We start from the raw sequence: 13,579 nt of genomic DNA, 5'->3' as shown, positions 1-13,579 counted from the left end.
ATTGACCGTCATCATGAACAATATTTTATAATAGTCACATTACTTAATAATTATAATTAATGTTCTACTTATGTTCTGACTATTAGCTTCTGCGCTATCGTTTTTTCTTACAGTTTTAATTACATCCATAAGATAAATAATGCACGTCAAATCACACACAATAGCGTTGATAGCTGTCAGGGACGTATGCAGAAAAAAGTTTGGGATGGTTTTTTTAAAAATCAGTTACTGAAAAGTAGACCTTTTTTTTTTAATAAATATACGAAATTCTCGTTTTATATCGTTTTCTTTGGAAACTTTCATAGATATTGAACCATAATCATGGTTACCTCTCAATCCTAGATGGACATTTAGTTGAATTTTGGGGGGGGAGGCTATAATAAATCAATGTATAATAACCCACAGGTGCTTCGCCTCCATACTCCCTTCCCATGTACATATAAGACTTATTACTATTAAAAATATAGATATGTTTAAATTGTATTAAAAATACACTAAATAACGTATATTTAAAAATAATTAATATTTTATTTTAATGACAAATATCTATTTGTATCAACAAAGATATTTAAAATATCATCGCTTTTTATATTTTTCAATATATAGTATTGAAATGTCGCTGAACCTATTTTGAATCAACGATGTCCTTAGCCAAGTTTTTATTTTTTTATTTTGGCAAGTAGCCGAACTAATTGGTATTGTTAATGCTATTGTAAATAGTTTTTTTATTTTTTCTTATTTTACGATTTTCAACAAAACGAATAGATAATTATAAAAACAACGAATAACATTTCTAACAAAGTTTCGATTTTTTTTTGGGGGGGTGGGGGCTATTCAAATATTTGTATTATTGCTCTAATGATTGGAGTCAATTTTCTTCTATTCTCCAAGTGCTATTATTTTCTACCCTGGTCAATTTCATTGACCATATCGTTATTTTGTTTTCAAAAATCAGACGAAAATTGTGTGCATCTTCTATAGCGTCCTTGTGGTATAATTTATTTTGGTGTTCTTTAAATTTTCAAGGGTTTTTTTCCAACTGTGAAACGAAATCTGTACAAAATCTTTTAGATTTTCGTGATCTACACTTTTTGGGGAAAGCATATTCTACAGTAAATTCTGTCCCCAATTGCTGAGTACGTCAACCAAAGAAAATACTGCAACCAAGAATGCTGAAATTTTAAATTCAATTTACTTGAAGTTGGAAAATTATCAATGTTCATTAACATCATATAAGGGCGATTTTACAATAAATTCATATTTCTCATTACCTAACATATAACGTCGTTAACAAAATATAAGAAATATGTCATAATATTCTTATCTGCAGTAGTTGTCCTGTCATGAATAGCTTCGGTGTGTACTGTGTCTGTAAACATTTTGTAACTACATTATACTGACGATAATATATAATAGGTATAATTTTATTTTATTTATAAATCCTGTTTAAGTATTTATTTTTTTTTCAAATTATATTAAAATGTTAATTTGCTAGTTTAAAATTTTTATTTTGCTATAGGCGGTTTTTCGCAAATAAAATGTAATAAAATAAGTATCTATTATATAGAGATGATCAAAACAAAACCAAGATCAAGACTTTCAAAATCTTAGTCTTGGTCTCGGGTATATACCTTAATCTTGGTCTTGCGCAAGACTCTTGCAATACGCTTGCTATTTTCACAAAATATAAAAAAAAACTAAATATCTACCTGTTATAGCTGTGTAGGTTTTTTGCTATGACTTCTAAGATAAAACTTAAGTCCAATATATTATATTGTATATTAATAATATAAAACAATCAAACAATTTAATTTTTATTATGTGTACTCGTTCAAGATTTTGCATTTTAAAATATTATGTTTATATTATTTTACTCGTATTTATATTTGATGAATCAATTTACCAGCATAATTAACTTTGTAAGTTCCTATTAAATTTATAATAAATATTAATATTATAGACTACAAGTTTACGACGGTAATGAAATTATATGCTGTATAAGACACTAGTTTAAGTACACAATGTCTAGTATAGAAAAATCACACAAACTACGAACAAAAATAAAAACCTACTTCCAATCAAAATGATATCTACCATAGTCCGTAATGACCTCCAGCAATTATTAGTATATTAAATTCAAAGTAGAGGTGCATTATGGACATAATTCATAATTTATTCTATGAGCAAGACAACTTCGACGTTTTCATCGATTTTGAAAAAAAAATATGATTTTTCAGTTATTTCTAAGTATGAAACAACTATATTATGTTATTTTGTAATATTAATTCTAATTATTTATAAACATTTTTTTTAATAATTCGTCATTTCCCGAATACTGATCAAATTTAATAACAATACAAATATTTTTTTATTATTTTCGTTATAAATGATTAGTTAATGAAATCTAAATAACTAATGTGTTTTCGGAGGAAAAAAAATTGGCTAGACTGCAAGAGTCTTGCAAGCCTAATCTTGGTCTTGGTCTTGGTTTTGCAGCAAGAGTCTTGCGAGATTGCAAGACCAAGATCAATTTTGATCATCAATACTATTTAAGTATAATATAACAACTAATATGAATATAGAATAAGTAAATGACCATAAAAAAAACCAAATATTTCGGGGGGTGTATTGAGCGTTCAATACAACCCCTCGAGTACGTGCCTGTTAGCTGTGTTCGTTGAATTAATCTGTTTGCTAACACCTTTAGTTGTACCCACGAGGACATTCATTACTTAAGACACTTAAGTATTACAATTAGTTATTGTAGATTTCAGCAAATTTAAAAGAAACATTTGTGAAGCTTTTTTTATTAATTGTTATTAACATTTTAGTTTTTTGATTATATTGACCGTTTTTGATGATATTTTAAAAAGGGAGAGAATGCGTCATATACATTTTGAATAATCATAATAATTATAATTATAATAATAATTATTATTGTAATTATAGTTTGTTTTTATTTGTATATTGTATGTATATATCAAAGAGATCAACAATTATCAAAAAATTGTTTTTGTAATATGATAAATGATGAATATAATTGTTACACTGATTATAATTTTAATATTTTTTACGAATAAATATTACCTAATCTGTATTGTGACGAAAGTATAGTAATAGTATTTTAATAACCGTATTATATATAAAAGAAGTATGTGTATTTTTCAAAATACGACAATATATTACATTAATAGTTTAATTTGCAGCGCAACAAGAAGCGAAAATAAATATAAACAAAGGATACGAATAATACACTTCAATCAGCTAAAAAACAGACATATACTCGCAGAAGGCGTTAATATATAAACCAATAGAATACACAGGGGGATTAAGAGATCATAAACCCCTCCTCCAAATGTCTTCCTTCATTAACTTTTTACCATATTTTTGCATAGGGTTATACAAATTAATCTCTGTAGTCAATTATTAATAGCATAAACCCTTCATCCGAAAAAAAAATCCTGTGTGCACTATTAATACAAACTCTATAGACGCCGAACCCGATTCCAACGCTTCTATTGATCCGATGTTTTTAATTTTCAAAAACTCCTTATGCTTCTCGGCTAAAAATTCACTCGCAGTTTCAATCTCGCGCATGGCCATAATTATCGTTCGGATATGGTATCGGTACAATAATCGTTTTCCAACGACTTTAAATTAACGGGTCACAAGGTTGATACTTAAAATTATACTTCGTTGATATTCGTCGGCCATTACACTTTAAGAACATAATATTGCGTCAAGTACTCTTATTCATTGCGTTTGTGATGACACTGGATACGATTATAATACGGTGAATCAACGTTTATTTTTTTTTTTTTTAACAAGAACTAAAACTTACTTCATATTCTATATTAACTGAGTTATCAGGTGTGATAGTGTAGTACAACAACACACTCAGTCTCGGACGTTACGCGTAACAGTGACCGTCAATAACAGTTTCCACCGCGGCCGTGTCGAACTCCCCTGAAGGACGTGGAAAACCGTTTTCGATGCATGTCCTGCTCAACGCATCCTAAAGCATCGGGGAAATCAGAGACCCAGCTGCAGGAGTCATGGAACAGCTGAATCTAATGGCGGAATGCTCAGCTTTCGCAATCATGATCTGTTTATCCGCCATCGTCGGGCTGTACTACGGGTGCGTGGAACGCAAACAGAACACTGTCAGCGATTACTTGCTGGGTGGCAGGGACATGACGCTAATACCGATTACCATATCGCTGATCGCCAGGTAAACTTATGACCAGGGCTTATAACTTATAGCTCTAAAAATGGTAGTTATAAGCGCTATAATATGCTCATAAAAATATTCATATAAGTACTTAAATATGCGAAAAAAAAAATATGAAAAAAGAAAATTGTCTAACTCTTATTATTAAAATACCAATCGCGTCAGTATATGATACAAATAAATATATAATTTAAACCAAAAAAAGAAGAATTAATTAATTTAAATAAGTTAATTATATATATATATATATATAATTAATACTACTATAATCACTTGTTATTATTAAGAATAAATGTTTGAAATGCTATGGAACTGGAGAAAACTTAAAAAAACAAAATAGCAAATAACAAATTTGTAAATATGCAAAAATAAGTTAGTAATATAGAAAATAAAAGCAAAATATCTTTCATACTTTGAAATATGCAAAAATATGCAACATAAAATTTCGTATTTAGCTTCTTAGTTATTTGAAACAGATTTATAGCTCACATAGTTATTTCTAGGACTTCTCAAAAAAAAAAAAAAAAAAATGTAAATGCTATAAGTCATGAGCCCTGCTTTATGATAAACACGAGTTTTCGAAAATGACATTCAATCGCACTCAGGGTTTTATAACGACACGTTTTACCGATTTCTACTTTAGTCATACTTGTATTCTGTCTTAAATATTATTTACAAGTTTTTGTGTTCATGTGACAATAATATGTACCATATACTAATTTATGCGTATAATTGCGCTTAAAATTGTAAGTAAACGCATAAAAAATGCGTAAGCACATAAATAAATGATCAATATATAAAAAAAATTGCTTTCGTAAACTAGTATCTGTACGTTTTAACAAGTCTAAAAAGAAGTTCAAAAATTCCACCTAATTTTTCAATTACATCATTATGCCAAGGCTTTGCACCCGAATAATTTTTTCGGGTTTCAGGTTTCGGATGTTGAATATATTCTAGTGTTCAAACACCGCAATATAACATTTAAACAAACATTTGGGTGTTAATAACCATTATTACTCGGGTTAATATTGGTTAATATGGGTGTTATGTAGTCAAGGAAAAATATTATTTTTCATTGGTGAATGGCAATGGGGAGGCTGAGCCTCCACTAATGAAATATTTATATTTTTTTTTACCTACTTATGTAATAAAATATAAATTTCTTGTACAACTGTGCAACAGTTTTTTAGACCAAACTATCATTATGTTAATTTCAAGAAATGGCCCAGATAGCAAGATAAAATTTTTTAATCGTTTACATGCTATTATTTTTTTAATTATGAGATTAATTAATCATTTGAATTTCATCATATTTTGATTAAATAATATGATATTAATGTTTATATATTGTTGTTTGGCCACCCGTTTGAAATTAAATTAACGTCAAAGACATAACATAAATATATTGTTATTTTTAAAATGATAATTTAACCATAAAATTGTGTTATTTTAGAAATATTGTTTCTCTAGTATACTATAATTATTAATAATATAACATTAAAATATTATTATTTTTAAAATTATAATATAACCATAAAATTGTAATATTTGGGAAATATTGTTTACCTTACATACTAAAATTATCAAATATCATTTCTCCAAATGGTTAAGATTGTATATGCTGTTTTTTTATCTATAGTTTTAAATTATATATATATATATATAGGCACAATTGGAGGGGAAAGGTTGCTAATTATTTTTTAATTAATATAATCCTCACAATTTATTTTATTTATTTATTTATTTATTTATTTACACCGGTGTAACTAAGATTTATTTTCGGGGAAGAGGGAGTTATTTTATATGTGTATGAAGTTTATAAATTATAATATCTATTAAAATTAAAAATACTAACACTATGTCATATTCCTAGTTAGTGCGGGCATATCGTATGCGACAAAAAACAAACTATTTTGTATTCTGCGTTTGTGCTTGTGGCATAGGCGGAAATCAGGGGGGGGGTCTTGAGAGGACTAAGCCTCCCCATAAATATAAAGTACAAGTCTTAGCCCTCTAGCTCTAAAAATTGTTAAGTGACTAAAAGTACAATAATTATTATAATTGTAAAATGCATTTTTAATAACCGAATTAAAAAAAAAATATTCTGTGATAAAAATTAAATCAAATTCGTAAGATTTTACAAACTTCTTGTCATGACTTGGAACGATCGCAATTAATGTAATATTAATAGTATGTAATAATACTCGAATAGGTTGTTTAATTTAATTAAATAATAATTTCTGTTTAGAATATCTACTCCAAAAATGTTAAGATAAGGCACCTAATTGTTTCTTTGTTTAAATTGTTGATTAAAAATGTCAAATTGTCAAAGTTCGTAAATTGACTTGTTAAAATATATAATCGCGCACAGTGGTCTCTATAGGTGTAATAAGCAAATAATGCTCTGTCCCCCCCCCACAATTTCACCACATTTCCGCTTTAGGTTTTTGGTGCGTGCACATACTAAAAACGCACTAGCTAGAACATAGCGTAATACAAAAAATAATAATAATTTGTATTTATGAATGTTACGATGAAATCATTACACCAAAAAAATTAACAACTCACGCCATAGACATATGTACTAAACGCCATACACTGAACAAATACGAATAACGCGAACAACAATTTAGGTAATCATATGCGAGATATCAATTCTATTTCAGACTTACAGTATTGCAATAAATAACGACTCGGTGATTCATAGAATACCTATTACCTATTAAATTATAATAATACGAAGTATCCGCTTGGGATAATTTTAAAAATAGTATCCCAGTTGTCTACACTTGAACATTCAACATACCATACCGTTCATGCACACCTGTCAATATGATATATTGCTATTGTCTTTATTTAGATAAATTTAGATTAATTAACAATTTTGTATATTATTTGTGAAAATTATTCCTGTGAATAATAATTTTACTATTAAACAACTAATGAAAAAATTGAAATAACCACAAAAAATACATACAAAATGATATGTCACATAAAGATTGTAAAATAAAAAAATTTTCAGGTTTTGGTTAATTCGGATGTTTAAAAAAAAAATCGTTCGGGTTGTATGGGTTTTGGGTGTTTAATTTTTAAGGGTTTTTTGGAATATTACGAGTTCGGGTTAATTCGGGTGCAAAGCCCTGCATTATGTTCATTAAAATATCATACTTATGATATATATATAATTCAAAATTTCGTTACGTTTAAAAATTAAAACTCTAATTAATATTATGTAGTCGCTATACTGTTTTGAAGAAATATTACATTTCCTTTTTGACGACACATTGAACGAATTCATATCGTTGTAGCGCTGTAAAACCAATAAATAATAGGATATAAATTTAATAATATATTTGCAGTCACATTTCCGGAATAACACTGCTGGGAGTTCCACCTGAAACGTACATTCATGGAACACAATACGCACTAACCGGTATGGGTTTTGTCTTAACCGGTATCATCGTTGAAAAATTTTATCTTCCTGTATTTTACGAACTCCAACTCACTTCGATGTACGAGGTATGATGAAATGATAATTTGATTTTAATTATTCTTACTCAAACGATCTGCATCTAAATTAAGTTTGGATTGCATTTCAGTATTTGGAATATCGATTCGATGGGAACGTCCGAAGCTTGATGTCAATAATTTATGCCTTTTCACTCATGCTGTACATACCAGTAGTGATTTACATTCCAGCCTTAGCGTTCAGTCAAGGTATGTACATGTTTAAGATGTAAACATTTTACGTGAAATATAGCTGAACACTCATTTTGTTCGCACAATGTACGTAATATACGCGTCGTGCGGTGGTCGATGAAATAATAACAATCTAATCTTAATCGGACGATGTAACAGTTACAGGTCTTAACGTCCACACTGTCACTAAAATCATATGCTCCGTGTGTATATTTTACACCACCATCGTAAGTGTACTTTTTATCACATTGAAATCGTTATGAAATAATACGTGTTGATTTTCGTATGTAGGGTGGACTCAAAGCAGTAGTGTGGACGGACGCGATACAGGGTTTTTTCACTGCTATGTCACTAATAGCTGTCATCGTCATGGGATTGAAGAGCATCGGAGGTTTGCGGAACATGATAAAGGCAAATGAAGAAGGGGATCGGATTGAATTTTTTCGGTAGCTATGTGTATCTACAGTTATCAGTAGAGCTCGGTTTTTGTTGCAAATACTTCTATTGATGGGAGTGCGATAGAAAGACAATTCTTGTACAAAAATATAATTTGAATCGTTTTGATTTCAACGAATTAAGTTTTTTTTTGTTTTTTTTTTTTTTTACGTTTACATAATGTTCATGAAAATGTATTATATTTCTATTTAACTTATAATTCGACTAAACTACTGTTGTCAGAAATGATAAAACTAGTGAAAAAACCAGTAATGAATGGATGAATAATAATAAAGTAACTATTTAAATTTTTTTGGCTACTAAAAGTGATTTTTTAAGGATTTATTTTGCTACAAAATTCAAGCCCTAGTTATCAAGAATGTCATATTTTTTCTGTTATATGTGTAATATTTTAAATCGTACACTCATTAACGATTCGCATTATTAATAATTATATATTACACTACATTATATATTACATAGTTATAATAATATATAATCAATGTCATTTTATGCAACTTTAGATGGATACAAATTAAAATCATATTTTATTCAGGATGGATCCAGATCCGTTTTTAAGAAATTCGTTTTGGACTACTAGTATTGGCTCGTTGATAAATTCGATTGCATATCTAGGTTTAAATCCCAGTACGGTTCAACGGTTTGTGGCGTTACCGACGTACAAATTGGCTCGAAATGCTCTGATGTACTTAATGTTGGGTGTAAGTACAATTACATCAATGACTGTTTTGATCGGAATGCTGATTTACGCCAAGTACAAAAACTGCGATCCCAGTACTGCTAATGTGAGCATATTTTACTTTTGTGTTCTATCAAGGATAAAAATAAACTAATTGTCGAATCTAATAATATTAATATTATCTTAGTACATCGAAGATAATAAAAGTTTGTTACCGTATTACGTAATGGACATTGCTGCTAGCTATCCAGGAATCACTGGTATATTTGTTGCTGGACTCGTCAGCGCCGCACTCAGGTAAATATCATTTTTCATCAATTTATTCACGTGTTCTGTGTCGTACTGCATATTAACAGTATTCTTTTAGTACGATGTCAGCTCACCTTAACAACGTGTCCGGTACTATATATGAGGATTTGATCGTGAAAATGATGGGCAAGCGGTATTCTGAATTAACTGCAAGTATTATTATGAAGTTTACTGTAATAGTGATGGGTGTGATGTGTGGAATTTTGGTATTAATGGTCGAACAATTGAAAGGAATTCTCCAGGCAAGTTTCTTAGTCATTAGATTGCGATTTAGTAATAAAATAATTTATAAACATGTATTTATACTAGATGGCGGTTAGCCTTAATTCCGTAACATTGGGAGCATTTCTATCTGTTTTCACTTTGGGGATTGGTTTTCCTTTTGTGAATACTAGGGTAAGTTTGTTTTAATTTCAGCCTTAAATAATTTTTCGTTTACATATATATATTGATCCATTTTTTTTTTTTTGTTTTAAAAATGATAATATAGCTATACGCAAATATACATATAGTTGTTATTTTTACAGGGAGCGATATACGCGATAATTGCTAGTTTAGGAGTATCAATTTGGATTACTTTTGGTACTCAGATTGCCATAATGAATGACGAATTGAAATTTTCTGAAAAAAATATATCAATTACTGGATGTCCTATTGATTTACAGTTTAAGGATAAAATTGACTATTCGGGGTAAATTTAAAAAATAATACAATTTTATAATTTTAAGCTTTAATAAAAGCGTCTAATATCGATTTTATTGGAATGAACCAAATAAAATTGGCTTAGATTTTCAAATTGCTGGAACGTTAGTCTTATTTTAATGTAATTTAACATAAATATATTATATTTTATCCTTTTTTTTTTTTTAATATAAATATTTCACTATGTGTTAGATCATTTTGGATTGTAAATAATATGCGTTTTTATGGCATGTTTGAGAAGTGGAGATTACTTGCAGCAAAAAAAAATTTGAAACTTCAAAATACTCAAATTTATGACAAAAAAAGGAAATAATTTGTCGTTATTTCTGAATATATTTAATTTTGTATTACTTAAAACATTATATATATCTACATAAAAAGATACTTTAGATTTCTTAACATTAGATTATTAATAACGAATACAGATTTCGTTATATTAAAGCATTGACAGTATATCATTGAAGTATATAGTATGTTCATAGAATTGAGCAAAATGTCTTTGTTCTAGGTTATATCGAATGAATGAAGATGTATACGTGAGCCCAAACGTTCAGAAAGTATTTACTCTTTCGTACATGTATTTCGGCACTATAGGAACTGTTGTTGGAATGGCAGTCGGTATTATTGTCAGCTTGGTGTTCCCTTCAAAGCAGAGTATCGATCCCAAACTTTTAACTCCTTGCATCCGAAAGTATATGCATTACGAACACAAGGGCAAGACAAAGTCTGATGAAATTAAAATAAAAGAACTTAAATCTGCAGAGTCTCAAGATACTCCCTTATAATGTTTCCAAGCTTATGAATTGTATAATTTTTACATTTAAATTTTACAATTTTTTTAATTTAAATCCTAAACTGTAATATTTAAAAACAATAAACTTACCTTTTTTTTTTTTAATATTCCATTCTTTATGTTTTTTAAGATTGTTTTTATATTTATTTGGAGTACAAAGACGATTTCCGTCTAGGACTTTCGTTAGTTAAAGAAATATAGAGAGGCTATGTAATTAGTAATTAGAGGTATGATAATTATGACTTCATATACTTATATTTGATTTAACATTTTTATAACCTTTACAAAATTTGATGATGTTATGAAATAGTTGTTTTCTAAAATCTAAACTTGTAGTATACTGAATGATTTTTTAAGTTATCCCAAATCACGTTGATATGTGAGTTACTTTTTGTGGAGGTGGTATTTGTTTGTATGGAAATTTATAAATATATATATATATATATATTTCCCAATAATTAGATATCATATACTTTTTATGAAGAATCCTATGGTTATAACTAGGGCTAGGATTTTAATGTCCTTAAAAAATCGCGAAAAGTGACCTTAAAAAAATGAAAAATTGACTAAAAAACTCATAAAATGCCTTTAAAATTTAAAAAAATTACATTACATCCACATAAATATTTTATTATACTTCATATATTAATAAATAAAAAATTATTCTTAATTGTTACAATAAATCACGAGAACGTGCCTCATGTTGTTCTCCAATAAGTTTTTGTATACATGTATATATATATAAACATGTAATGTTACTGTTCGTTGTACTCCATTAATATGTTTGTCTCTTGATATATGTTGTATAGTAAAACGTTTTTCAACAGCAACTTTTACATTATATACCTTACACAATAACACTAATCTGTCAGTAGAAAAAATGTATAATCTATAATTTTAAATTAAAAAACACCAAAAATGATTTAAAAACCCTTAAAATGCCCTAAAAATGAGAAAAATGACCTTTAAATCAAAAAATGTCATAAAATGCAAAAAAATAAAAAATAAAATTTCTTATTCTAATTTACAAATACCTAAAACATATTTGTCACAAAACGAGCATCGTACAGAAAGCTTCAGAAAATGCAAAGCGCATCGAAATCCCAGCCCTAGTTATAAAAACTTAGAGTATAAAAATTAAAAAAATTGAATTCACATAGTTAGATCTATTGTAAGTCTTAAAAAAATTAATACTTTACGAATAGATGTAATTGCCATTGTAATAAATTAGTATTAATCAGCTAATAATTTTTCAACAACCAAAGTTGTATTAAGTAATCCGACGTTCTAGTCATCATAGCGATAACGAGAAAAAAATTTACACAAATGTACATACAAACAGTAAACAAACCAATCAATGTAACTAGAAAGAAATAATAAATATATTTCGAAACTTAGACCTAAACAAAAAAAATAATTAATGAGATACATATCTGTTGGCTGTAATTATACAAACCCGAAAATAAAAACATTTTAATTGTGTTTTTTGTATTTTCACAAGTTGTGTCTCTCCGGTTGCATTAGAAAGTATAAGAAACACGGAATTTATCACAAGATCAGTAAACGTATTACTTGTTTTTTATTCTTCATCGCAGGTAACGATCTGTTCATCTCTACTCAAATTATGCTTTTTATTATAATATGACACATTTACATACAAGTATACGCTTATCTATAAATTGTACACAAAACGTACGATGTGTATCTGTAGAAAAAAAATAATTTTACTATTTTCACTATACGTTATTGCTGTTTGCCAAACATTTATGTTTTACCATAACTATTTCGCATTATAAAAACATTAATTTCATATTGTCATACTATTGTCGAAACGCAATAAATAAACGTGGGTATCTTATACATACGCGTCTAATGATCACTGTGTGTTTATTTCTTTTATTCTTTTTTAAAGCTTTCACGTTTATTTTAAAATCAATATTATAGGTACAGTTGAGATTTTCGAAATCAGATACACGTATATAATTTACTACAATGTAAAGATTATATTTCTTGCCTCCTACGTATGGTACGTACATGCTAGATAATGCATATAGTGAGCATACAAGATGAATATTTTTAGTATGGTTACTTAGCTTGAACAAGTTTTTTTTTCCAGTCTCCAAAGGTTCTTATTTAGGTCAGCATTTATTTGAATTTCAATTTTTAAAAAAACTTATAAAATAGATTTATGTAAAAGAAATGTCTTTTTTCTATAATAATTTTTCAAGTTTTTATTTTTCTCAATTAATAATAAATTTTGTTATTTGTTTTTCAAGCAGATTTATTTTTCGAAAATGTTGGCGAATTAAAATCGAGCAACAAATTGATTATTAATTAGCTGTAATTGTTAATGTTCTGAAGAGCATTATTCTGAAATATGTCTGTGATCGTATAAACTTAAAACTGGTGACGGACAATGGGCCGAATCAAATTAGCTGACAAATTATACGCTGAATCCATAGGGCGACATAAATATGTGCCGAATAGAATAAAACAAACTTTTTCGCCCGACAGTTGCTTTAACCTACACAACAATTCTCTATCACGAAAATGTAGGGATTTTTACCAATAAATTTATAATTTAACATATAAGTATAACCAATTTATCAAACGTTATATGGATACTGTAAAGTACTAAGTCATCGACAATAAAATAAATGTGATTTTAACAAATCTAACACATCCAACAAGATAAGATAATAAATTAAGA

At 28.1% G+C, this 13,579-nt stretch overlaps 1 protein-coding gene across 1 annotated transcript; it reads left to right on the top strand.

The window, feature by feature from the left end:
- Window positions 1-3,686: 3,686 nt before the first annotated feature.
- Window positions 3,687-10,952, top strand: LOC112680310 (sodium-coupled monocarboxylate transporter 1-like). The gene is made up of 12 exons (XM_025550361.1): window positions 3,687-3,793; window positions 3,871-4,231; window positions 7,591-7,750; window positions 7,831-7,948; window positions 8,090-8,157; window positions 8,222-8,376; window positions 8,922-9,171; window positions 9,253-9,362; window positions 9,433-9,616; window positions 9,684-9,770; window positions 9,902-10,065; window positions 10,585-10,952. Exons 2-12 carry the CDS (start codon window positions 4,056-4,058, stop codon window positions 10,859-10,861), a joined length of 1,749 nt encoding a protein of 582 aa, XP_025406146.1. The 5' UTR covers window positions 3,687-3,793; window positions 3,871-4,055; the 3' UTR covers window positions 10,862-10,952.
- Window positions 10,953-13,579: the final 2,627 nt, after the last annotated feature.

This window comes from Sipha flava, unplaced genomic scaffold (assembly GCF_003268045.1).
Source record: "Sipha flava isolate LNK unplaced genomic scaffold, YSA_version1 176_pilon_pilon, whole genome shotgun sequence".
Taxonomy (NCBI): Eukaryota; Metazoa; Arthropoda; class Insecta; order Hemiptera; family Aphididae; genus Sipha; species Sipha flava.
The sequence above is the reverse complement of the archived record's forward strand: the minus strand, read 5'-3'. Positions and strand labels throughout refer to the sequence as shown.